This window comes from Meles meles, chromosome 5, assembly GCF_922984935.1.
Source record: "Meles meles chromosome 5, mMelMel3.1 paternal haplotype, whole genome shotgun sequence".
In the NCBI taxonomy this organism is placed as follows: Eukaryota; Metazoa; Chordata; class Mammalia; order Carnivora; family Mustelidae; genus Meles; species Meles meles.
Window position 1 is genome coordinate 31,160,900 of NC_060070.1, and position 27,357 is coordinate 31,188,256.

The window sequence follows — 27,357 nt, forward strand, 5'->3', positions numbered from 1 at the left end:
AAGACTCCCCTCATAGTCAGTATTATTAGTCTGTTTGCCAGAAGGTTTAGTTGTTTAGTTGTCAGCATATAAACAGGGAGACCAGATCATCTGACTTCTTTATTATCCTGGGAGTGCTCCCCTTCCCCAGCTGCTTAAATTTTTTCCTTCTGTTCTTCAGTCTCTCTGTTACCATTATCTCCCTTTCTCCATTTTTTTCTTTTACTATTTACCAGATAATTACCGAGTACACAGAGTATTCCCAGACTATTCCATTTGGTAGGACAGACCAGTAAATAAAAGTCTTTTTTTGGTCAAGAAATGAGACAACAAGTAAACAAACAGGAAAATGTCATTAATTAGTATAAGGAGAATTGAAATTCTGTGCTTTGAGAGATAGGAAATGGGTAGCTGTTCTTTCTTAGATTGAGTAGTCAAGAAAGTCCCATCTTGTCTTGTGTCAGTAAGTCTGTTAAATGGACATCAGAAGAGAATTTCAAACAGAGGGAACCATTAATGCAAATGCATTTAGATAGAAAATGCTTGATACTTCAAGAAGAGAAAAAGCCAGTGAGACTCTGAAAGCAAGGGATAATGTGAGATGAAATCAGTGAGCATAAAACAAAATTGAAGAAAAGATGGGAAAGTGCTTCCATATCTTTCAGTGTGACTGGCATTAGTAGTACAGTATTGGGAGTCCTTGGGAATCTGTAAAACTCATTTTGAAGGGATGTTGTGGTAGTACCCACAAACAAGTATTTTTGTGTTTCTTTTTCCTTTAGCCATAGCCAGTGTAGTTATTAAAAAAAACTTCATGGGTTAAAAATATTTCAAGAGAACTTTTCAGCATTGTGTTTTAACTAATTGGTTTTTCTTTTCTCTTGTTGTACAGGTCAATTTGTTGAAGTTTGATTATTTCTCCGTCTTCCTCCCAACAGATAAATGCCATTTTGTTTTGTTTCAGTTGCAGGTTTCTCCTTGTATGGATCACTGATTGAATAATAGATGGCTTTACCACGTCTCACAGGAGCTTTGCGCTCCTTTTCAAATGTCACCAAGCAAGATAATTATAATGAAGAAGTGGCTGACTTAAAGGTAAACTTCTTAGATGAAAAACATTATAAATATACAATGTGAGCAGATAATTGACACTCTTTTTCTCAGGTCTTTTTACTTAAAATGGTAAATTTTATTTTGTTTGGTGTGATACCAAGAAGGGGAATGGGTAATGGTGTTTCCTATGAGCATACTTATCTTAAGCACCTATGACTGTATTGTCAAAGAGAATAATCGAACTATGATAGTAAATTCTTTGTTAATTTTTGTTGCTAAGATATCTGCCACAGTTAATCCAGTAATTTAACTCTGGAACATCTGAGTAAGTTAATGGGTCTCTGGTAAAACTTTTATCAAATGGACAGAAATAATGTCTATACCATAACATGGAAAATATGAATATTAATGTCTTAAGATCAGTGGCTTGTTTCATAATTGACTTCTGTCTGGTCCTTATAATGACTTGTGGACTTTATAGGCCTGAAGGTATATTAATGGTATATATGAATATGTGAGGTATATAGTTTATATATGAAGGAACTGACCCTATGTTATTTTTTTTAAAAAAAAGTCACTTTGATGACTCTTTATTTGACTGTTGTAGAATATTAATGTTGTTTTCTAATAGGTTAGAATTTTACTGTTCATAGTCCTTAGGCTGTTTTTAGAATTAATGCCTTCATTTGAAGATTGATAGTAGGAAGAGATTTGTTTGCAGTCTTTAGGTGGATTTTTCTTCTAACAGTGATACAGTTTTGCTACAGAAAACAGTTCACATTCTTTACAGTGGGAGCTGGTTTGTATTTTAATGGCAATAAAAATAAAGGTATAGTCTATACAGTTAATTTATATCACTATCTTAAACTTGAATTGTTTTCTCTCATCTAACCAAAGCCCCTTTTAAAAGTTACTTTATATTAGAAATACAACAGGAGATTTTAAAATTTGAAAATATATACCATGTCATTTCATTTATTCTTACAGAGTTTTATACACTTCTTTTTTTCCTGAGGAAAGAAAGTGGCAGATCTAATGAGCCTTATTTTGTTATTTTCTATCTGTATTTTTTTTTTTTTCTTAAAGGAAAGAGGGAGGAGGGGAAGGGGGTAGGGCAGAAGGAAAGGAAGAAAAAGACTCTTAAACAGTGGTACCTGAGTGGTGCAGTCTGTTAAGCATCCATCTCTTGGTTTCTGCTCAGGTCGTGATCTCAGTGTCCTGGGATTGAGTGCCACGTTGGGCTCCACACCTAGCAGAGAGTCTGCTTGAGATCCTCCCTCTCCTTCTGCTCCTCCCGCTCATGCTCTCTCCCTCTCTCAAATAAATAAATACATCTTAAAAAAAAAACACAAATCTTAAGCAGGCTCCATGCCAAGTGCAGAGCCCAGCATGGAGCCCAGTGTGGGGCTCAGTCTCACAACCTTGAGACCGTGACCTGAGCTGAAACCAAGAGGTGGATGCTCAGCTGACTGAGCCATCCAGGCACCCTCTAATGAGCCTCATTTTAATGTAACTTTTTTTAAATTTTTATTTTATTTTATTTATTTATTTGACAGACAGAGATCACAAGTACACAGAGAGGCAGTGCACAGAGAGGCTTCCCACTGAGCAGAGAGCCCGATGCGGGGCTCAATCCCAGGACCCTGGGATCATGACCTGAGCTGAAGGCAGAGGCTTAACGCACTGAGCCACTCAGGTGCCCCTTAATGTAACTTTTTATCTTGTTATAGCCAACAATGTAAATGAGAGAATAGTAAGCACTCCTGGATGTTGGACTTTGTCCTTTGTTCCTTTTTCCTTTGCTGTATGAAAATAATTGCATAATGAATATTCATTGTGATCAAAACTATAAAAAATGAAGTTTTTTTAAACAGACAAGGTTTTTTAAAATCACACTTCAATAAAGCTCCTTCTAGGAGCTTAGTTAAAAAGCAATTTTGAATTCTTGTGGGTGGTGCCATGTTGTATAATATAATGCAAAATATATGTGGTAAGTGATGGCTTTGAGGAGACCATTAACCAGTGTCTCTGTATTATGCTCTTTCAGGTGAAGCGGTCTAAACTTCATGAACAAATTGTAGATTTGGATGTGATGTGGAAGAAGATAGTAAAATTTTTGAATGAAAAACTGGAGAAGAGTGAAATGCAAAGTGTAAATGAAGACTTAAATGATATATTGCAGGCTGCAAAACAGATAGGTATAGTTTTGTTTTGTTTTGTTCTATTTTATTTTGTTCACTAGGGTTCGAAAATAGATTCCTTTTAAACTGTATACTATATAGGGAAAGGCTCAAGTTTCCAGACAAGTATTTATAGCTATAAAATATAGTCTTACCTATCTAGGGGCTCAGGATAGAGTCATGAAGCAGAATTAAATTAGGACTTATTATACAATTAATCATGAGGGATTCATAAGAAATTAGAGTTTGCAAACCACTATTATGGTTGAAATAAGGAGAGAGGAAATGATAATTTTAATGTAGCTTGAAGGAACCTTAAAAGCCATGCGGATCAATTTCTTATAGAGGCCCGCCAGCACATAGTGGGGGGCAGCACTGAAGCTAAATTTTGCTTCAGTTCCTTTTGCACACTAATATTCTCAATTGATTATATTTGAAAGAAATTATAATTAGAGTTTGTGATATCACATATGATATAATTTACTTTCCCAAAGTTAAAAACAAAATAAAACAAATGGTTCTGTGGTAAAACACAGGAGTTTGTTCATTGAGATTCATCCTCTTTCTAGACTCTTAACTAAAAAGGCATAGTTAACACTACTGTAGTTCTAAATTTTCCAGATTCAGGTTTGTACCCAAAAACTTCATGCTGATATCCAGGTCCTGTGAGATCTGGCCTCCACGTTTCTTCTGACCTCAGGTCATCCTTTTCCTCACCAATTGTGCTTCATGAGACACTGGCCTTTTCTCACATCCTCAATCCCAGTTGGTGCAGGTCTTTATACATGTTATTCCCTCTGTTGAGAATGTCCTTCTGTCCTACTCTTAGAGTGGGTATATCCTTTCTTGTTATTTTGAACTCAGCCCAAAACTTACTTCCTTAATGAGGCCCTGACTGACCATCCAGTCTCAAGTTGTTACCCAGTCATGCTTTTGTCTTATAACCTCAGTAGCATTTTTCTCCTTAACATGTATCATTATCCGATATTTTCCTTGTTTGTTTACTGCCTGTGTTTTGCTGCTAGGATGTAAGTTTCATGAGGATAGGATCTTGTTTTTCTTGTTCAGTGCTTCAAGCTGGGTGCTTAGAATAGTGTTTGGCATGTTTAGAGCCTTACGATTCACTTGATAAATAAATGAAAAAGTTTTCTCAACTGATTTCTTGGTAGAGGGAAAATTTAGATTCTTTGGCATACGCTGGTTGGCAGTGTTATTCCTTATACCAACTTTGGGGAGGGTTTTCCTATTATATCTCAGATACTTGACTTATTTATGATAATCAAATCTTTATATTTATTCTTCAAATATTTTGACTTTGATAAATTATTTATCATTGGTTTGTAATATAGTATAATATTAAATTTAATGTCCTCATTGTTTTAAGGTGTGAAATACAAAGTGAATGTCATGTATACATTATGTTCTGACTTCAAGTGCTTTATTAAGTAAGGGATTTTTTTTTTTTTTGTTAAGTCTAGGGGAAATGAAGTGTACTTTGTAATAGCATTTGGCATGATATTTTAAAAATATAGAAGTAGTTAGATTCACTGGAAAATTGTAGTGCAAATGCAGTCTCCATTTTACCAACATCAACTTGACTAGGATCTTAACCTTTCTGGACTTCACTGTTTTCATTTCTAAGATGTTGGGGCCATTGCAGGGGGGTTAAGTTCAGTTTTAAAAATAACTCTGAATACTTAGCAAAAAAGTATTAAAATGTTGAGTTTATTCAGTACCATGACTAAATTATTTATTTAAATTACGTGGAAATTAAAATTTTTAAGAAATAAGGTACCCTTTGGACTTTTTCCCTGAGTATCTCTGACAAGTCAGAAATCATTGCTTTAAATATCAGTCATTAAATGTAATCCTAGGAGTTTTGCCTGTTGGCAAAACATCTGATTCATACTCAGGGACTAATCTATTCATTGATGTTTCTAAGGATTGATTACTTTGAGATGTAATATCTCAAAAGAATATTTTCATGACAGAGAAACCTTAGGGTTGGATTTAGACAGATGTTCTATTATATCTACTTTTTAATTCTGTTTTAAGTTGAGTAATTATTAATTTTATTGATACTAATAGTTGCCTAGTAGTCAGCCATGCTTTCTGAATGACAGTAATGCTGATAATGGAAGTATAATTAAAATTAGAAGCTTTGAAAAAGTCACATGGGAAAAATGTTTTTGTGATTTCTTATATTGCTTTTTCACACAGCTAATTTGGTATAATTGTATTAAAGAGGTAGAGCAAAAGAATAAAGAAAGAAGAACAATCACTTATATTTCAATTGAATATAGTAGTAGAAGATACTTAAGACCATGTATATTAACTAGTCATTATAGTGGGTATTTTAAGTTGGTAAGGGACATCTGAGAACATTGGTCCATTCCTTTCACTTACTATGTAAATTAACAGAACCTATGAAGATTAACTGAATCCCATGGTTGATTCATGGTGAAGATAGGCTAGACCCAAATTCTGAAATAAAAACATGATGGAAATACTAGATTCTTTTCTTTATTTCTAGTCAGATGTCATGTTCCATCAAGTTTACTTTTCCCCTATTCTTAAATTCACTCTTTATTTACCATTGCTTTAATTTTGACTTTTAACATGTCCTCTCTGATTACTGTAGTAGCCTATTGCCTCAGCCTTCCTTTCCTGCTCAATGTCTTCACTGTTACTAGACTGATCTTTGTAAAAACCAAAGCTCATTTTTTATTCCCATATTACTCTTTACACCAAATTCCTTAGAATGGACATAAGAAAAGCTTCTTTATGAATTGAAACAATTTACCTTTCATTTCTTTGCCATTCTATCATATGTAATCTTAACTACTACTCATATACAGTGTTTACTAACTTAATTTCTTTAACAGTGCTTACTGGTTTTTTTCTGTCTTTTTGTATGTTAAAATAACTTTCCCCATTGTGTTCACCTGGTGAAATGCTTTTCATTCCTGAAGAAATGGCTTAGGCTTCATTCATGTCATCTGTTACTCTTTTCTAATCTTAGTAGATAGTATTCCATTAGACTATTATCTATTCCATACTTTATTGTAGTATGGAATACTAATACTAATATGGTGCAATGGATATAGTAGATGTTCAATAATTAAGTAAACTTTTGAGAACTCAACTAAAAGTACTCTGCGATCTTTATTACTTCTGATGCTAACAGCTTTTTGTTGTTATTTTAAAGTATTTTTTCCCTCTCAGATTTACATTTAATTGTTCCTATACCTTTTTACAATTTTATTCTCCCCTCAAGATTATTTTAATAGTAAAACTTAGCTTTAGGGAGGAAACATTATAAATTATTTGAAAGTAGTATTCTTGGCCCTTAAACTTAGTTTATTTAAGTACTCATTGTAGACATAGCTATCTCCTCCATGGATTTTAAAAGATATGCATAGTCATATTAACCTATATTCTGTTGACAATGAAACTTTGTCAGTATGTTTTATGTGCTCTAAGTAGAAACATTTTTGAAAATAAAGAGGTCACGATTCAGAATGACAATCAAAAATGCATCATGTGTTAGGCATGTGTATGTGTTACTTAATACTCATTTTGGGAAGCTGATAAGACCTCCACAGTGTAGATAGAAAAACTGGAGTGGGGGTCAAGAATGGAGGAGAGGTCAATAGAAAGACCCTGAAGTTCCCTACTCTGCTCTGTAACTGAATCTCTCCCAGAGCCAGAACAGAATGATCTCATGATTATATTCATATTATTTCACCTTGCACAGACCTGTTTGTTTTGACTTCTCTGATTTATAACTCCTGCCTTATTTGGGTTTCAACGTTCTTATGCATTTTACCTTTAATAACTTTGCCTTTAAGAAAAGTATGAGTCAAAAGGTAGGTTGGACAAAAGTGACTTGCAAAAATGTGTCTTAGGGAATTTGGTAATCCATTACATTTTATGAGTTGTAAAGAAAATAAGGTTTTACTACAAAAAGTGAGGAATTAAAACTGAGGGTAGAAATCAGTTTATGGAAAAGGCTTAAAAAGATTTAGGATTTGGAAATTCTATGTCTATGGAAGAAAGGCTACGCATTTAGAATAATAAAGGCTTGTTGTGTATTGGAAGTGGCAAGAAATTTTGCAGGAGTATTTGTGAACAGTAGCTATCTTGAAAATTGCAGATTCCAAAAATGTTTGGAGTTCCATTTCCCATAAATTGGCAGACAGGTTAATTTGGAACAACTTTCTGCTGAAAATAACTAGAAAAACTGTAAAATATAAAATTTGTTTAACTGCATCAGAGTCTACCAAAGCAATGAAGAATTATGGGGCTGAGATCTGGAAGCAGACATAAACCCAGAAAATGTGATCCTGGCTTTTGGGCCACTTTTTCCTAGAGGTGACTGTTCATTCCAGAAGAGGAAGCTGGAAGAAGAAGAGGACAATGAGAAGAAGAGAAAAGTTTTTGACAGATTCAAAGTACTAAGATGACAAAAATTGACTAAAATGGCCAAAAGTGGAAATAGAAAATCTGAATACTTGACTTAAAGAAACTGAATCTGTAATTAAAAACCTTCACACGAAGAAATTTGTATGCCTTGATGGCTTTACTGGAGAATGTCATGTAATGCCGTTTAAAGAGGCATGAGGTTATTATTTATAGATTAAAGGAGGTTACAGGCATATAATTATTCAATGTACTATCCTTGATTGAATCCTGAATTGGAAAAAAATAATAAAAAAATTGGGGGGACCATTGTAGACATTTAAATATGTACTCTGGTTATCATGAGGTAATATTAGATCTCAAGTGAGTCAGTGGTTTAGTGGCTGTGTAAGTATATCCTGAATCTCAGGAGATGCATACTGCAGTGTTTATAGTGAAGTGTCATGAAGACTGCAATATACTGTCAAATGGATCAATAAAAAATACATATGAAATGTGTGTGTGAGAGGGAACACAAATCCACATGAATGCACAAAATGTTACTGGATTATAAGTAGGGGAAAATAAGGTGATTCATGAAGGTTTGAAATCACATGATTAGTAGATGAAGAAAAAAGCATTTTTTTGAATATCTAAAATCAATTATGATAAAAATTCTTAGCCAACTAGGAATAGAACTTTCTTAATTTGACAAATAATATATTAAAAAAGCCTGGATCAAATATCGTATGTTATGATGCAGTGTTGAAAAAGCTTTTCTCCTGAGGTAGGAAATTAGACAATGCTCTTCATCACTTCTTTTTCTCACTGTACTGAAGGTCCTTGCTGAAAAGGCAAGAAAGAGTATAAAGATTCATTGAAACTCCCATTTTTCACATAACTATCTTTAGAATATGAAGTTAGCAAGGTCAGTATAAAAATCAACTTTATTTCTGCTTACCAGCAGCAAATTTAAAATGCAATTTACAAAAGCATTAAAAATCATCAAATATCTAGAAGTAAATTTAACAAAAGGTGAGAAAGATTTCCTCGTTGAAAACTGAAATATTAGAGAAATTAAAGAAGACCTAAATAAATGCAATAATGTACAAAGGATTAGAAGACTCATTATTATAAGATACCATTTTTACCCATATTGACCGAGAGATTCATGCAATCCCAATCAGAATATCAGCGGGTTTGTGTTTGAGGGTGTGCATTTGTGTGTGGAAATTGATAAGATAATCTGAAAATTATATGGAAATTCAAAGGCAAAGAGCAGCTAAGTCAACCTTGAGAAATTAAGAGGGAACATTGATTCTACTGGATATTAAGACTTGTTATAAAGATTAGTAAATTATAAGTGAGGTGTTGGTCTAAGGATAGACAAATAGACGAGTAGGATGGCGTAGAGTCCAGAAACTGACCTACGAATATTAGCGCTCTTTCTTCACCATGAAGGTCATCAAGTAGTGAAACATGGCTGTTTTTTCATGCTGGGTCAGCTGTATATGCATATGAAAAAATTAAACCTGTACAAATAATTCTAAGCAGCTTATAAAATGAAACGTGAAGCTTGAGATAATAAATCCTTTTAAAGATAATAAAGAATAATATCGTCATGATCTTCATATATGGAAAATTATTAAATAGTAAATAGCATTCGTAAAGGAAATGACTACAAATTGGACTACATGAAAACTGATATTTTTTATTCTTTGATAGTAAAAAGACAGGTCACAGAATAGGAGAATATAGCTTCATATATAACCCAAAAGAGCATTTATATCTATATTAAATATGAACTCCTACAAATTAATAAGAAAAGGTAATCCTATATAAAAAGGAGCAAGAGCCTTGAGTAAGCACTTTGCAGAAGACAGTTGAATGTCCAGGAAACATAAAAAGGTGTCCAACCTTATTAGTAATCAAAGAGATGGCACTACATGCACATCAGAATGATTAAAATTTAAGAAAATGATATACTGGTTGTTGGTCAGGCTCAAGATTGTGAAATAATTCTCATCCACTACTCATTGTGTTTTAAGTTGGTATGACTGCTTTGAATAACTGTTTGATGGTATCTGCTGTGGTTGGACAGTGTTATTTTAAGTCTTGGTATATATTATCCAGTAATGTGTACATAAATTTCCAATAAAAATGCCTGCACATGTATGCAAAAGACCAGTGCATTATTTGTAAGTCTTAAAATGGAAACAGCCCAATTCACTGTTAAATAATGGCATAGCAAAATATGATATGTAGACTACCTTATAATAATAATGAACTATAACTACATGTGACATTGTAAATGGATCTTATAATGTTGAATGAAAGCAGCCAAACACAAAGGAACAGGTAGGATAATGATTCTGTTTTTATGAAATTGAAAACTAGACATGACTTATCTCTGATTCAGAAGTCAGGATATTGGCTATTTTGGAGGAAGCAGGTAATGATGGAGTAGATTTGGCAGTTTTGGGGGAGCTGATAATACTCTCTATCTAGAAGTAGCTATCCAGATTAAATAGGTGCACTCATTTTGTGGTAATTCTTTTGAGCTGTATATGTACTGTATATGTTATTGTTTTCAATAAAAAGTAAAAATTACGGCTTTTCATATTATTTTTCTTAAAAATTTCAGACTGATAAAAACATAATAAATACCTGTGTATTCACAGGTCAGCTTCACACTCGGATAGCTATCTTTCCTTCAGTATTTATTTTTAAGTAATAAAATCTTTTTTTTTTAAGGTTTTATTTGAGAGGTTTTTTAAAGATTTTATTTGAAAGAGAGAGAGAGAACATGAGCAGAGGGTGGGGGCAGGGAGGGACAGAGGGAAAGGAGGAAGGAGATTCCCCACTGAATAGGAAGCCCAATGTGGGGCCTGATCCGAGTACCCTGGGATCTTGACCTAAGCTGAAGGCAGTTGCTTAACCGACTGAGCCACCCAGGTGCCCCTAAGAAATAAAATCTTAATGATATGGTCAGAACTCCTTATGGACCCTGCTCAGCCTCTGGTACTCAATATCATAAGTATAATTAAAAAATTGTATTATTCTCATGCTTATTTTATTACATATATTTATACATTCATAAATATGCATTAGGAATATATTCAGCTCAAATATAAAGCCTGCTATGGTAACAAAGACCAAATGGGTTTATAGTTTCATCTTACAAACTCCCCTCTGTAGGATTCAGTAACTTGGTAATGTTAGGACCCAAGGCTGTAATGGCTTGGCTTTTTCTTCTGTTTGTTGCCTTTTGTTCACCACTTGCTCCACTTCTAGCCATCATATCTGCACAAGATGTTTCTTCTTTAATTTTTTGAGAATAGATTATGTCACTAGATTTTCTGATAATCAAACCACCTTTTCATTTCTGAATAAACTCTACTTTCCTATAGTTTACTTTTAGATACATGGATGGATCCATTAAATTAATACTTTGTTTGGAATATTCACAACTGTAATTTTTATTCCATGTATGTTTCTGTTTTGTTTCCATAAAATTATTTTCTTATAGTTTAGGATGATTTAAAGTTATCAGTTAATAGATTGGGTACTAATACAATTGTGTCATTTACTAGTGAGTAGCTAATTAATATCACTAATCCTATTTCCTCATCTATAACAGTGATGATAATTCTTATTTTGTATTAGTTGTGTGAAGCAGTACCACAAAGTGTGTAGAGTAAAGCCTGGTAAATGGCTGTCACTGAATGATTTTATTATAAACTATAAACTATAAATGATTTTATTATGAACTATTTGTTTACCAATAGCCTTGGTAAACAAATAGTTCTGTGTAGCTGTTTCGATAAATGTATGTGCTTCAGTGATGTGAATCAACTGTGCATAAGGTCAGGAGCTGTGCTTGGATGAGTCTGGAAGGAATTCATCAAGAACACTGTGGGGCAGATATATATTTTGTTTTAAATAGTTAGGATCAACGTTGTTAAATTTATATCTGTTTCATGGAGGTTTCAGGGAGAAATTACAAAGTAAAAGCTGAATAACTTAATGAAATCATACATGATTGAAGATGTATCAACTGTATAAACAGGCAGTTCAGATTACTTGAGGATATGGCAAAACAGTAAATTGAATGGACATTATCGCAATGTGAGTGTTGGAAATAGGATCAGATCTTCACAATTTATGAAGTTTTAGTTTATCATTATATTATTCTTCATTACAAATGATTATAATTTCCTAAGCAGTTTGCACTGCATTTCTTAGTAAAGGCATTTGTAAGGTTGCAGTTGATTGTCCTTATAGTATTACCAAGTATAACATTACTAAACATATGATAAGTGGATACAGAACTGAAGTATATACTTTATATCATTCTTTTTTTTAAGGTGTTTCTTTGGACATGAATAAGTTTAAAATGCTAGGTCGATCTCAGTAAGCTATGTTATTTGTTCAAAGGTACAGTTTCTTTAGTGATGCTCAAAATGATGGTTTTATGTAGGAAGCTCTTATATAAAATTGACTTTTTAATGTTAGCTGCTTCATTGCTTGGGAAGTCAAGTTATAATTTGATGAAGGATTTAATAGTACTAGAAATGACAATATAGTGGCTAGAAGCTGACTTGAAGTCTATACTGTAAGATGAGTATTCACATTTTGTAGTGAATGTACATAAAATTGAATGGCTGACTAAAACATGGGGAAGTGCTTTGGACTATTTTTAATCTCTTATACTGCTCTTTTTCTCTACTAAGTATGTTTCTCTGTTTGCTTTCCTTTAATAATTTGCTCACCCTGAAGGCAGTAATTTCCTTTTTTTTTTAACTTTAAAAAAATTTTTTTGAAGGCAATAATTTCTGTGTGAGTGCAGGAATAATTTAAATGTGTAAGCAACTCCTTTAAGTTACTATATTGAACATTTCTTGAATACTATGCCTACTTAATGTGCGGTTTTGCTAAAGGTGCTTTGATGAAGAGTTACACTCTGAAATAAATGCAGGCCATTATACTAAATTGCATAACTAGGCAATTTTAAGTTTAGATGACATAAATTGTTAAGTTCATCCCCCAACAAAGTCATATGGTAGATGCTGATCTCTGTTATATAAATTTGTTTGACAATTTGGTGATTATTGAAAGATGGTATAATGTAAAAAGAAAACGCCTAATCCTGGCTCTTTTAGTCTTAGTATGTTATTTAATCTCAGTATTATCTGAGTTTCTATGTAACATAGGAAAGATACTTGCACGATTCATTTTAGAAAATTTTAGGTACTATTCTTGTAAAAAAGCACACCAATGACACTGGAGGGAAATATGTAAAGGGAAAGAAATGATTGGGGAAGAGAATAGTGTATATTTAAGCAGAATCCTTATTTCTGTTGTTGTTTTTTTAATATGTAATGCTGCCTGGGAAAGTTTATTGCACAAGTATTTTACATATTTCTAAAAAGTTATTGTAATTATCAGTTAAAAATCATTTAGCTAATGTCTGCAACTATAGCATAATAATACTTTTATCAAATGGAGTAAACGTCCGTTGACACTGATGCAGGGTTATAATTTGGTATTTGCAGTTGCGGATCAAGTGTTTGGTAAAATGAACACTTATTAAAGTTTTGCAAAACATGAAAAAGTAAATTTGACTGCTTTGAACATTTCAGTATTAAAATATAAATATAAAAGATCTTATGAAATATTTTCTACTGAACATTAAAGACATAACTGGTCTGGGAACTCATTTGTTGACAACTTGTAAATTGAATATTAACAGTTAAGAATGCAAGCAGTTGATGGATTTTTTAAATTCAATTTTCAATTAAAATTTTTTATTCATTTTTAAGAATCTCCCAACTATAAGGTATAGGTTATTTGTTAAAAGTTACAGTTTGCAATCCTTTAATTCTTTAGCATTTTGCTATCAAAGGAAATATAAGTAAATTTTTGTGTCAAGAAGGTTTTAAGATTATAATCATCACTGCTCTGATTTTAAAAATGTTTTATGTTACAGTAATCAGTTACCAATTATATAGATTACTGTACACTTCGCATCTCATTTTTTCTTTCAATGTAACTGGGAAGTAGGCAGGGCAAGTATTTATTATTAATATAGAATAGTCTAGTGACCTTCTAAGCATATCTCTTTAAAGATATTGCAATTGAAGTGCCAGGTGGTAAAAGCCAGCTTTCTGATTTACAGCCCACCTTGTTTCGTGTTTAATGGATAGAAAATAGGATATTCAAGTGGTTAGGTATCTAGACTAGTTTTGTTATAGGTTTGGAGATCTTAAGTTTCATTCAAGATTTGACAATTGATTACTTAGTGTATATCTTATTTTTTACTGGTTTTTTTTTTTTTTTATCTTGAGGACAAAACTAAGCTTAAAATCCATCCAGAAAGATTAGCACAGGCAGTCGTGTGAAACAGAAAAGGCTTGAAAATTGGGAGCAAATGTTAAGTGGCTGAAGAGCTTTAGCCTACGAAATAATCATTTGAAAGTTCATCAGTTTTACATTGTACATAAAATATAAACCAGTATTACATTGTACATAAAAATAAAGAGGTTATTTGTGAATAACATGCTCACAGTTAATCTCACAAATTTGGGTACAGTGTAAGAAAAGGACTACTTATTACAAATTTCCACTCTAGAAGCATACCACACGCGTTTTCTGAGGTCTCCCCCTCCTCTCGCTGTGGCTCATTATTTATGCTTAGGTTCAGCTAATCCGTGGACCAACGCCTAGGTTTCCTGGAGGTTTCATTTCCGCTGCCATTGCTGGTAAAGGAAGGTGGGGCTAGCCAGACCTTTGACAGGTCAGACATCAATTACATTCAATCTCTTCAGATGCTCTCTCCGTGTTTTACAAATACCTTCAGTATGGTTTAGTCACCATAAGATCTGTGTGCTGCCTTCATGGGTGGGCAACTGTTAGTAAATGGGGTGGCTCCTTTGCTGCCGCCCAGCGTGAGGCCAGGATTCTCTGCTCCAATCCATTCTCATCCGGGTGGTCAACTAACAGCCAGTGTCCTGTGCTGACTACGTCATCACGTGCGGACCGCGCACGCTGGAATGCGTGTCTCGGCTCCGGGCGCGAAAAACACGCGTGTGCTGTTGCCGGAAGGCAGCGTGGCAAAAAGCCAGCATGGCGTGTTTTAGCGCCCCAGAGAACTTCATCGTTTTCAGAATGCTGTAGTCTGTTGGGAAGTCAACAGTGGCCATAAATGGTGTTTGCTAATTTTTCTCAAAAACGAACTTCCAGACACCAGAATAGTGTGGTGCTGATTCACTTTTAAGAAACCACTCTGTGATATGAACACGTCTTATTCAAAGATGTGTGGAGTAGGTTGAACAGAGTTAATAATTAGGCGAGGGTAGGGTTAATAATTAGGAAAGGGTATTAACATTTATGAGCACCATTATCTAACTTAGTTTAAATAATTTTTTAAAGACTTCGGTTTGGGGGGTGCAAATAGTTATGTTGATACTCATTTAAAATTTGAAACACTGAAAAAATGTTTTTGATCTTTGTGTATGTTTCCAAGAGTCTGTAGTTATTTTTCTTCAAAGGTAGACTCATAACTTCTTTCCCACTACTACAGAGATTATTTTCTGGTAAGATGTTTGGTTCCATTGCATTATATTTAGTGAATGCAGTGTATGGCTATAACATACTTACCAGTGGTGTAATAACGGTACTTAAATTAATTTCACTTTCAGTGAGAAATTAAGATTGTTCTCATAATTAGTACTTTATTTCCGAAAGTGATTTATTATTTATTTAGTATGTGAGACTTTGAGATAAATCTACTTGCTGAAAATTTATAGGAGATCAGGTGGTTTAGTAGAAGCACTTTGTTTAGGAGTTAGAAATCTGCTTTGAATCTCATTTGATAACTGGCTGTTTGATGTCTTCCAAGTTATTTGTCTCTGATTCTCCATTTTGGCATCTGTAAGATAAAGATAATTTTGTTAGGAAAAATTGAGATAGTTTGATTGAAAAGTTCTTAGTAAGCTGTTTAAGAAAAATCCGAAGGTGTAAAATATTTTTACAAAAGAATATATGTTTACAATGTTAGATGTAAAGTGAGTTTGAAAATGTAAGTTCCGGGGCGCCTGGGTGGCTCAGTGGATTAAGCCTCTGCCTTCAGCTCAGGTCATGATCTCAGGGTCCTGGGATCGAGCCCCGTGTCGGGCTCTCTGCTCCGCAGGGAGCCTGCTTCCTCCTCTTTCTCTGCCTGCTTCTCTGCCTACTTGTGATCTCTCTCTCTGTCAAATAAACAAAATAAAATCTTAAAAAAAGAAAATGTAAGGTCCATTTTTTTTAAAGACCTCAGTAGTCCCAACCTTATTGAATTACTTGTAAAATTATCACAATTCCTAAATTACTGAAAACCAAATTCTCTAAGTGTCATGTATAAACTAAGTGTACATAAGTGTTATTCAATTAAAGGGTTACTTAATTTATAGAAGTTTTTTGTCATGTATTTTCCTAAATAATAAGAGAATATATGTCCCATATTGTTTTATAAATTCTTTATAATCATGCAAGTAGGGAAATTAGAAATAATAGTCATTGTAAAATTATTTTCACTCATAAAGTGCTAGTCTCCTACACACATGTGTAAACATCAGATAAAAAATTGAGGAATTTAGAGGAAATTATACTTGAGGAAATTAGAAATAATAGTCATTGTAAAATTATTTTCACTCATATAAATTGCTAGTCTCCTACACACATGTGTAAACATCAGATAAAAAATTACAGAGGCAGTGTCATATAGTGTAAAACTGCTAGTCTGGTGTCATTGAGGCCTGGGTTTAGGTTAATTCAACATATCTCTATTGAGGCACCTATTTTGAGCTAGGAACAGTAAGGGAGTACAACATTATACACAATATTATACTCACCCTGAAAGAGTCAATTAAGCTAGATTCTGAAACATGGGTAAAATTTGGACAGTCAGAGACTTTGGGGAAGGTTGCATAGAAATAGGCATAGTATGGACAGGACCTAGTTTTTAGATGTTGAGAAATTCTTGTTGGCTAGAGTTAAAAATGGATAATGGTCAGTAAGCCTGGAATAAAAGGATGGGGTAGCTCGTAGGGTGACTTGAAAACAAAGTATAGGAGTTTAGATTGAATATCAGGCTGTGCTAAGCCACTCAAGATGTGTGATCAGTTCTCTGATCACAGCCATGGTTTCAGGATGATACTAGCATTAGTTGTATTACTAACTTTAAAGTTAGTCACATTGCCTTTGGGGCCTTCTGAAGATTAAAATTCTTTTTTTCTGTTCCAAGGCCATTTGAATTCTATGACACAAATACAGTTTCTTTCTTTTATTTGAGAAAATCAGAAATGAGAAATTAATGCTTTAAAGAAATTAGTGCTACTCCATTAGTTCCTCCTCTTACTTTAGTAAGAAATTTACATCTTTTAAACTGCAGATTCTTTTAAATGTTTTATAATATAGCTAAGTTTCTTTGACAAGATTCTGTTTATGTCCATCCTTGATGGTATTAAATGCTTTTGAGTAAAAACTATATAAATCTATTTCTTGCCATTTCAGATTCACAGTACAAATTGGAAAGGAAGTTAGAGATCTCCTGAGTTTTTCTTCTAGCTCCAAGTCTGTAATCAGATATATTTTTTACACTTTATTTTTGTTTATTTGATTAACCTATTAAATTAGCTTTTAAAAATCACTTTTAAGTAAGTTTTAGCTAACAGCTCAAACTCTTTTCAAAAATAGGTAAAGAGTTTTTACTAGGTAGTTTCTCCTTTCTAGATAGAGAATGATTACTGATAAGGATTTATTGACCCAATATGGTTCTTTGGGAATTTGGGAATAGACTTAAAAGGATTTTTTCTGTTCCTGAATTGGTTGTCTTTATCAGTATATTTTCACTGCTGGAATTACCCAGAAGTATATTTGTAGTAGTTTTTTTTTGAAGAGGGTAATTTGAACAGTGATTCACTGTATTCACTAATACTGTTTCTTTCATTTTCGAATAGTTGGAATAGGTAACGGGAAAGAAGCAATTGAAAGTGCAGCTGCATTTCTCTTCAAGACATTTCACTTGAAGGACTGTGTTGGTCACAAGGAGACAAAGGCTATCAAACAGATGTTTGGTCCGTTTCCATCCTCATCTGCCACCGCAGCTTGTAATGCTACTAATCGAATTACTTCTCGTTTTCATCAAGACAATCTCACTGCTCTTATCCAGATGACAGAAGAAGAAGATGATGATAGAGTTTTATTTGGTAAAAATTTAGCATTTTCATTTGACATGCATGATTTGGACCACTTTGATGAACTGCCAATAAATGGTGAACCCCAGAAAACTATAAGCCTTGATTATAAGAAGTTTCTGAATGAACATTTTCAGGAGCATTCCACCCCAGAGCTTAAGCCTGTGGAAAAAACAAATGACTCCTTTTTGTGGTGTGAAGTTGAGAAGTACTTAAATGCAACTCTAAATGAGATGGCTGAAGCAACAAGAATAGAAGATCTTTGCTGTACTTTATATGATATGCTTGCTTCCGTTAAAAGTGGTGATGAACTTCAGAATGAGGTATAGTGGAAATTATTGAAGTTTTATATTAGTATGAATATATGAATAATGTGAGTTATCTTAATAACCTTTTTAAACATGGATAGTTATCAAAGATAATTTAATATTATGTTGATGTAAAATAAGTAGCCAAATGGTTTATATAGTATGCATGTGTATCTTTCCAGTAAGTGGTTGTAGGAGGACTGTGAGCATAATGAATAAGAGAAGACTTAGAGAGCATCCATATGTCCTGGTTATTGGGATAGTCCTGGTTAAATCTGTTGTTATAATAATTAGTAGGGTTTCTTCTTCAAAGTGTATATAGGTTTAAATGAATATATGATTACTGTACTAATAAGTGTTAATGTTTTTATAGTATTTCATATTTCTAAGAGTTATTTGATGAAAATGCAGTAAATTTCAAAGTATTAGGAATTTTATCTATATATTGAGTGACCTACTGATTTAGAAAAATGTTTTTTTACAGTTTGTATGTTTGAAAGAACAAACTGAAAAACAGACTGGCCTGGAAATAACTGGACTAATTTATATTACTTAGTAAAAAACTGTCTTCATAAGTTTTTTATACCACATAAAGGAAAATATAATTTAAATCCCTTTCTATGCTACAATTTACTTATGTTATTTAAAATGATGAAGTACTCTTACAGTTATGTGAAAAGTTTATCTTAAAGTTTTTAGTTTTGCTCTCAGTACTGGCATTGTTTTCCTTTCTTGTTATAAATTTAATATAATGTCAACCCAATATTAACACTGGATAAATTAGGTGAGTAACGTATTTAATGAAGGATTAAGAGAAGTGATACACTGTTGCAGAGTAGGTGTAGGCTTTGAAATCAGACACTCCTTCCTTTCCCTACCAAAGTCTTGGTAGTAAGACTAGGTAATTGAATTTCCAGAGGGTGTTTTCTTATTGGACTGTCTCACAGGGCTATGAATACAAAGGTAATAGATTATTATAAGCCTTAAATGATCTGTCAATAATGTGAAATGATAAGTAGCACTAGTAAATACTCATTACATGGTAGCTGTGAGTATTATTTGTTGTTGTTATTTTAAATCACATCAATTATCAGGAATACAGGTAATATTAGGGTTTTTTTTCAAAGAAAAATTAATTTAGAAAATTAGCTAAACAGATATTGGAGGCCTGACCCCATGGTAATGTTAGGTATTAGGCTGATTAGCTTTAGTTTGGAAGTAAGTTACTGTATTGTTAATTCTGTGATCAGTCTCATTTATCTTGACTTCTTTGCAGTTTATATCAAGATACGTTCCACATTTATAAATGGTTTTGCTCTAATATTCTGTAAATAATAATGTTTTAAAAATTGGGATTTATAAAGAAAATTCTACTGATACTTCTTTATCATAATTGAATACATAGTTTTCTTGTTATGATTTTAGTAAACTGAAACTTACAAACATATAACTAATGGAAATTTTATTTTCTGAGTTAGCCGTAAAACTATTCCTTCACTTCTGAATATCTGCAGTGAAGTTTGTACTTCTTACTTCCTTGCCACAGTTTTTAAGTAGTAACTGAATCTGATTGTTGGAGGGAGACTGTTTTTTGTTCTTAAACTAAAGTTCTCATGTTTTTCGTAATCTAGCTCAGTAATCATAATCTAGCTTAGTACAAGGTCAAACTTAGTTCATGCATCTATCCATTCATCGTATATTTATTGTATGGTTATTATGTGTGAGATACAATGCTAGTTACTGGATATAGAAAGATGAATAAGGTAGCAGCCTTACTCTGAGGGAATTCATTGTACATTAGGAGGAGGCATGACATTAATAAGTGTACTCAAATGCCATAGGCATTATGATGCTACACTTGATCCTTAACACAGGTATTAGAGGCTTTGGGGCCAATGCACTTCTGCCCTGTGCACAAGCAGAAGTCCATCTATATAGCTTTAGACTCCCCCCTCCGCCCCCCAGAACTTAACTACTAAAAGCCTACTGTTGACTGGAAGACTTATTGATAATGTAGTTGATTAACAGATATTTTGTATATGTATTGTATACTGTATTCTTACAATAAAGTAAGCTAAAGAAAAGAAAATGTTAAGAAAACCATAAGTAAGAGAAAATACATTTATAGTCATGTACTGTATTTATTGAGAAAAAACCCATATAGAAGTGGATCCACACAGTTCAAACCTGTGTTGTTCCCAGGTTAACTGTATATAGAAACAAAATGGGGGCGTAAAAGAACCAGTCATAGACTGTGTGGAGGGGTTACTGTGGTAGGAAAAGTATCATAGAGGAGGTTAATCTTGAGCCACATCTTAAAATATGACAAGATTTAACTTCTTCAAGTGGACCAGAAAGGTAGTGAACCAATTTTAAATGTGAGCAAGAATGCGGTGTGTTTAAAGAGCTGTAATCTGTACAGTGAGGGTGCTGGGTGTAAAAGGCATGTGGCTGAGAGACAAGGATGAGCAGACAGAAGGGTCAGATAAAGTAAGGCTTTGTATGCCTTGTTAAGTTGTACTGTGAGCCACTCTAAAACCTATCCATACACCATGTATGGTCTGGTTCAGTCATTTTTCAACCGGTGTTTAATGGACAGTTTAACATGTAAGTGAATATTTCATAATCTACCAGTGACTTGAGTAATGGAGTTTTAAATGATTCATTTAGTGTTTTGGTTTTTCTAACTGTGAATAAAAATAAACAATTATTAGGTTAGTTCTTAAAAATTTTACGGTATATGTTATCCATACTTTCAGAAAGAAAGAAAGAAAGAACTGCTTTCTGAGCAGTTGTAGTTTTACAGCAAATTTTCCTTATAATTTTGAAGTAATTCTTGAGTAGAAAATGTTTCATTACAGTTACTCTTCACCATGTTATTTTCACTTTAAGGTGTGCTATGCCTTATGTGTTATCCTTTGACTTTGAAATTCTTCACTTGTAAGCCTGGAAAGGGTACAATTAAAAGAATTATCAGTATATGTGATAGCATGATTAATTTCCATTTCTTTTTGAGGTTTTAGTTGACTCTGGAGTAGTAATATTTAAATAAACACACTATGTGCTGTTGCTCCAGAAATTTAGCAGAACCAAAGAAATAGATTTTTACATATAATGTAAAGGAGTATGTCAAAAGCTATGTCTAGGGGCGCCTGGGTGGCTCAGTGGATTAAGCCGCTGCCTTCGGCTCGGGTCATGATCTCAGGGTCCTGGGATCGAGCCCCGCATCGGGCTCTCTGCTCAGCAGGGAGCCTGCTTCCTCCTCTCTCTCTGCCTGCCTCTCTGCCCACTTGGGATCTCTCTCTGTCAAATAAATAAATAAAATCTTTAAAAAAAAAAAAAAGCTGTGTCTATGATGAAGGCATTTTTTTTCCTCAACACAGGATTTCCCAATTCTGCATTTATTTCTTGACCTAATGACTGATGCTAAAGCTAAGGACTGGCTATTCAAAGGGTTTTTTTCCCCCTAAAGACCTTTATGTTATTGTTGAAGTAGTGTTGGAAGCAGGAGAATAAAAAGTATGTGCATATGATGACATTTACCACAAAGGTGGTGCAAGAGAGAGTTTCTAGTCTGAAATGTGTGGAGAGAAGTAATCCTGATGACAGTAGTAATAACTGTAATGGCAGCTCTCGAGTGTCTACTGTTTGACTTAAGCATTATGTTAAGTGGTATGTGTACGTTACCTCCTTTAATCTTTAAAAGCAGTACTTTGAGGTAAGCAGTATTGGATTAAAAGCTGTTAGAAACTCCTAAACACTGAAAAGGTTACATTCTGAGGCACTTCACCTCCCCTACCGTAAGTTATTAAAAAAAAAAAAAATCATACTAAAGCAAATATAAGAAATTCTAATAAACTTTCATTTGTACCATTATAGTTAAGTTGAAGTCTTTTTCAAATATCAGATTCTTTAAAAGCGTTTTTCTTATTTTTTGGTACCTCTGCCTTGCTGGTACTTATTTAAGGAACTACTCTGGTGGCTTTATGTATTATTGCTTACTAGGAGGTAAAGCTGTTTTACAGAAATGTTGGGAAATTTCCCGAAGGTTACAGAATAAGTAGTGAATCCAGGATTTAAATTCAGACATTCTGACTCCATTGTGGTGTACTTTCTTTGCCAAAAAAGTAAATCTGTACATTTTGCTGTATTTGGTGCTTTGAAACTTAAAACATTTTAAACATATTGAGGAATCTTTGGCGTTTACTCTAATTCATAATTACATTAGAAACAATGTTTTGCCCTTTTAGAGAGTTCCAAATATGGAGTTGGCTGAAATAAGAGAAAGGATGAAAACTTATTAAGGATGAATTTCAGTATTTCTGCAGAGAATTAGTTATACTTGAAGTACTTTTATGTTTTAGTGGCTATTGAACTAATACAACAGCCCACTTCTTAGGTCTCCCAATACCCTCATCTTTACCTGCCCTACCTAACAACTCTAAGGGCTTTTCACCTCTCACTTCTAGTCCTCTTTCTGTTAAGGCTACACTCATTATGATTAATCCTTAGAATTTGATTGGGGTAGAGATTCTTTAAGGTTCTTTATGCTCTTGAGGTATATTTACTTTAAAAAATATTTCTTAGCATTAGAGCACTTTAGCCATCAGAAGCAAGTAAGATTTGAACATTCCATATTATTTTCTTAATCAGGACCTGTCATGATTAGTACAGATATCTTCCTGTTGCTGGTGTTCCATAACCAGAATTGTAGCAGTCAGTTTGGTCCTACTGAGATCATGTAATGAACTTTGAAAACTGACTTCCCCCCCAGAAAGTAGTAATATTAGTAACAGGAAAAATACTATGTTTTCAGTGCCTCAGTTTATGTGCTTCAGTTTATGTGTGGACCTGGCCCAGGCTGTCTTCCTCGACATAACCAGTTTCTTTATAGTCCTGAATGGTACGGATAGAATCCTCTGTATAAAGATAGAAAACAAAACAAAACTGAGGCACATGGGTTTCCTAAAGTGATAAAAGCGAGACTGGTAGAAATTCTGGGACTTTCTTTTGAACTTAGGCCTACTGTTCTATCCAGTAAACCATTAGATTCTTTGAAGAGAAGAGCACTGACTAGCAAGACTATTGGAAGGAGTTTCTTTTCTTACAAAGCCAGGCCAAATTCTGTTTGCTTACCTGTGGTTGACCACAGGCAAACTACTAAGCCTTTATAAATGTCAGCTCTGTATTTGTAAAATATCTGCGTAGGAATTTTGCTGTTGGGATTTGTGAGATAATATATATGAAGTATTTAGCATAATGTTTCACAGACTGTAGGCTTTCAAATGTTCCTTTCTTGCCTCCATGCTAATGAGTATCATATATTTATACATATCAAAGTTTTATTAGAGTATATACTCTATTATAGACAGTATATAAAATTTTATCTGTGCCTTATATAGAGATGTTTCAAGTAATAAAATGATGCTTAAAGGCTAGATCATAATTCAGAGAATTGTTATTTTTCACCACTTTTTCTATTTGCTTTTTAAGTCTCACTAATCCTAAAGAAAATCTTTTGAATTTATTTTTTGAAGTGGGTTCTGATGTTAACAGTCTTTGTTAAAATAGAAAAGCTGTTAATAAAAAGACACTTGAGAATATTGGAGATCTATTGAAGATGTATTGGAGTGTACATATCTCTTGGTACTCTTTCAATATTAAATGCTATTTGCAGAGTTATTAATACTGATATAAATATTGATAGAGTTATTGTGTAATCAGTTCTTAGGAAAAGTGAATTTTGAGTTGTATTGATATGATCATGGTTTGCTTTTGTGTATATGGGGCTTATTCTTTATAGCATTTGTGATTTGACATTTGCTGTTAGCATTATCTCTTGACGCTTTGCAGATGGTGTTACTTGACTCATTCAAGTTCACTTCTGAATTTAACCTATTCCAGACTTCTGATCCTAAGAAGTACGGATTATTTGGTTAGATTGTCTTCTGAGGGAAGACTGTATTTTTTTAGTACTTATTTGCATTATAAATGATTCCAACATTCTTGTGAAATTTTGATATAGAATAATTAGCATGGTTTAATTTGGTGGTTCTTGAACATTTTGTTCTCAAAAGTCATTTACATTCTTAAGAATTACTGAGGACCTCCTAGAAGTTCTCTTTATGTTGTTTATCAGTATGTTCTATTGATATTGTATTAGTAATTAAAACAAGAAAATCTAATACATTAAATGATTTAGTATTTTAGGATAATGCTAAACTATTAATACTAATATACCTCATTTGTTATATTAATATAAGGAGTATTTTTATTAAAAATAACTTTCCTAAAATAAAAAAATGTAGTCTGAAGAATGGCATTGCATTATCTTTTTTCAAATTATTTAAACATCTAGCTTAATAGAAGACAACTAGGTTCCCATGTGTGCTTCTGCATTTAAGTCGATTCTAATATCTTGCATTATGCCTCTGCAAAACTCAACTGACTTTACACTCATGGGAGGATGTGAGTGAATGAGGCAAATAATATTTGAATAAAATAAAATATACTAATATTAATTTATTATATTAAATAATAATGTCATTTATTTTTAATAATAATTTTGACCTCATGGACCTCTTAAAAGGATCTTAGAGATTCCAGACCACACTTTGAAAACCACTGATTTAATGTATATATTGCAGTCTGACAAGGAGGATATAATGATGGTTTTGGTATCTAGAATAGGATAGTTAAAATATTATTATGCTGAATGATACCATTAATGTTTTATGAAAAGATTTTTCATCTATTTGATATTGTATATTCTTTTTTTTTTTAAAGATTTTATTTATTTATTTGATAGACAGAAATCACAAGTAGGCAGAGAGGCAGGCAGAGAGAGGAGGGAGGCAGACTCCCTGCTGAGCAGAGAGCCCGATGTGGGGCTCGATCCCAGTACCCTGGGACCATGACCTGAGCTGAAGGCAGAGGCTTTAACCCACTGAGCCACCCAGGCGCCCCTTGATATTGTATATTCTTTTTGGTAGATTTAGCAGTGTTAAACAATACGAAGACACTGATATCAGCCAGGTTAGAATTAAAATAGTGTCCCTTCAGCTATGAGGACCAAATGTGTGTTGCCTTTTCTATAGTCTTTCCATCAATGATCAGAAGAGACTTTTTTCCAACCAAATCTGAATGGAGAGCTGCCACAGGGTAAAATTACACTTTTAAGTTGTAGAGAGTCTTTGCAGTCATAGAATTTCTCCACCCAATCTTGTATTTGTGGGATTGACAGCATTCTGTCAAAATGGTGGTGCCCCTATAATGAGGTCTACTTATTGTAATGAAGAGGGTTTTTTTTTTTGTTTTTGGTTTTGTTTTTTAGAAGATATCCCATTCTTGGGGCGCCTCGGTGGCTCAGTGGGTTAAAACCTCTGCCTCCGGCTCGGGTTATGGTCTCAGGGTCCTGGGATCGAGCTCCACATCGGGCTCTCTGCTGGGCAGGGAGCCTGCTTCCCCTTCTCTCTCTGCCTGTCTCTCTGACTACTTACGATCTGTCAAATAAGTAAATAAAAATAAAAATCTTTAAAAAAATAGAAGATATCCCATTCCTTTCTTGAATAGTTCTCTTAAAACTTGTTTGTTGAACTGATACTATTTCTCTTAAGTCTGCCATTTAGTCCTGTATTTCTACAGTGAGGCAACAAAGTTGTAGGCATCTGCTCTTTTACATGAGGATATTTTATGCATATGGTGGTAGTTACGTTTTCGCTCCCTTACCATTTTATTTCTTTTAAGTGTAAAAGTCAGTTTTCTTCTGTGTTGCCTGTTAATCCATTATCAACACAGTTTTGATACAGTTATTCAGTGCTCCGTAGATCTACCAGTATGGACATATACAATGATTTCATCATCTTGTCTTCAAGGATATTAAACTGTGAGTTACTTTGCCAGTTTAAGAACAATTAACCTAATAATCTCATAGGAAAATTAACTAAGACTATTTTTTCATGACTTTATTTAGCAAATCCTGTTCTTTTTGTTGTTGTTACATTGCTATGTATTAATTCTAAGCTTATAGTTAAGTAGTTTTCACAATCTGTCATTTGTATCTCTTCCGTTTTCTTTTTCAAAATTGGAGAATTTTGCCTTTCTCTGGCACTTGTGTTTTTCTTCATTATTTCTCAGAGATAGCAGTGATTATGCTTAAAATCCTTGCCTGTTTAAAAGAGAGGAAATGGTATCTCACTGTTGAATTACATTTTTTTTTTTTTTACAACTGAGGCTAACTTTTTTCTTTTTCATTTATTTGTAGGCCATTTACTGTTTGCTTGTGAGAATTGTCAATTTTTCATTTGATGAAGTTTTTTATTTATATGGTTTATAATGAAATTTCAGAAATTTTGCAGATGTTTTAAGTATTTTAAGTTGGCAAATCTTTCATCTTTTTACATAGGAATCTTTTGGCGTTGCTTAGATTGCTTAGAAAGCCAATCCCCAGGACATGATTGAATCTACCATGTTTTTTGAACTTTGTTCCCTTTTAGTCTCATGGGTTTTAAATAGAATGTTATTTGGATCAGATGTCTCTTTTCTCTGTATTTGATTAATGGATACATAACTGAATATGTCCATATTGCATACTCTAAAGTGGTAGAGCCATTTTTTCCCAAGGCTCTTGTCACTTCCACATTGTTTACCATTCTAGATTGTTCCTTTCTACATTTACTCGATAAGCAATGAAATTTTCATGAGGAAAATGAAGAATCATTTGTTCTACTTATAGCTAAATGTGAAATTTAGGAAAGGTCAAAATAGATGAAATATTTCACCTGTTATAATTGGTCTCAAGTTTTATAACCTATAATAGGAAAGCACTAGCTATATTTTGTATTTACCATGATTGTGTGTTGCTTTTGTTCCTCTTTTTATGGCTCCAGTTATTAAAATGATAGGTTGAAAGGACGTGATAAAATAAATATAAATTTATGTACTTGTAATTAGGAATACTGTTAATTCTGGATAGGAAAATCTGGGTTAGTAGCTACATTTGTTTAAAAATATATATATATATATATATATATTTTTTTTTAAAGATTTTATTTATTTATTTGACAGAGAGAGATCACAAGTAGACAGAGAGGCAGGCAGAGAGAGAGGGGAAAGCAGGCATCCTGCCGAGCAGAGAGCCCGATGCGGGACTCGATCCCAGGACCCTGAGATCATGACCCGAGCCGTAGGCAGCGGCTTAAC

At 33.4% G+C, this 27,357-nt stretch overlaps 1 protein-coding gene across 2 annotated transcripts in view; it reads left to right on the plus strand.

Moving 5' to 3' along the window:
- ASCC3 (activating signal cointegrator 1 complex subunit 3) overlaps positions 1 to 27,357 on the plus strand; it is a 361,766-nt gene that overhangs the window by 19,513 nt on the left and 314,896 nt on the right. Inside the window, exons 2-4 of one of the 2 annotated variants that reach the window (XM_046005036.1) lie at positions 944 to 1,074; positions 3,080 to 3,230; positions 17,612 to 18,171. In XM_046005036.1, coding sequence (XP_045860992.1) covers positions 985 to 1,074; positions 3,080 to 3,230; positions 17,612 to 18,171 — 801 coding nt within the window. In that variant the 5' untranslated portion in view covers positions 944 to 984. The remainder of the gene's footprint in view (positions 1 to 943; positions 1,075 to 3,079; positions 3,231 to 17,611; positions 18,172 to 27,357) is intronic. The other variant, XM_046005037.1, reaches the window with a different exon arrangement.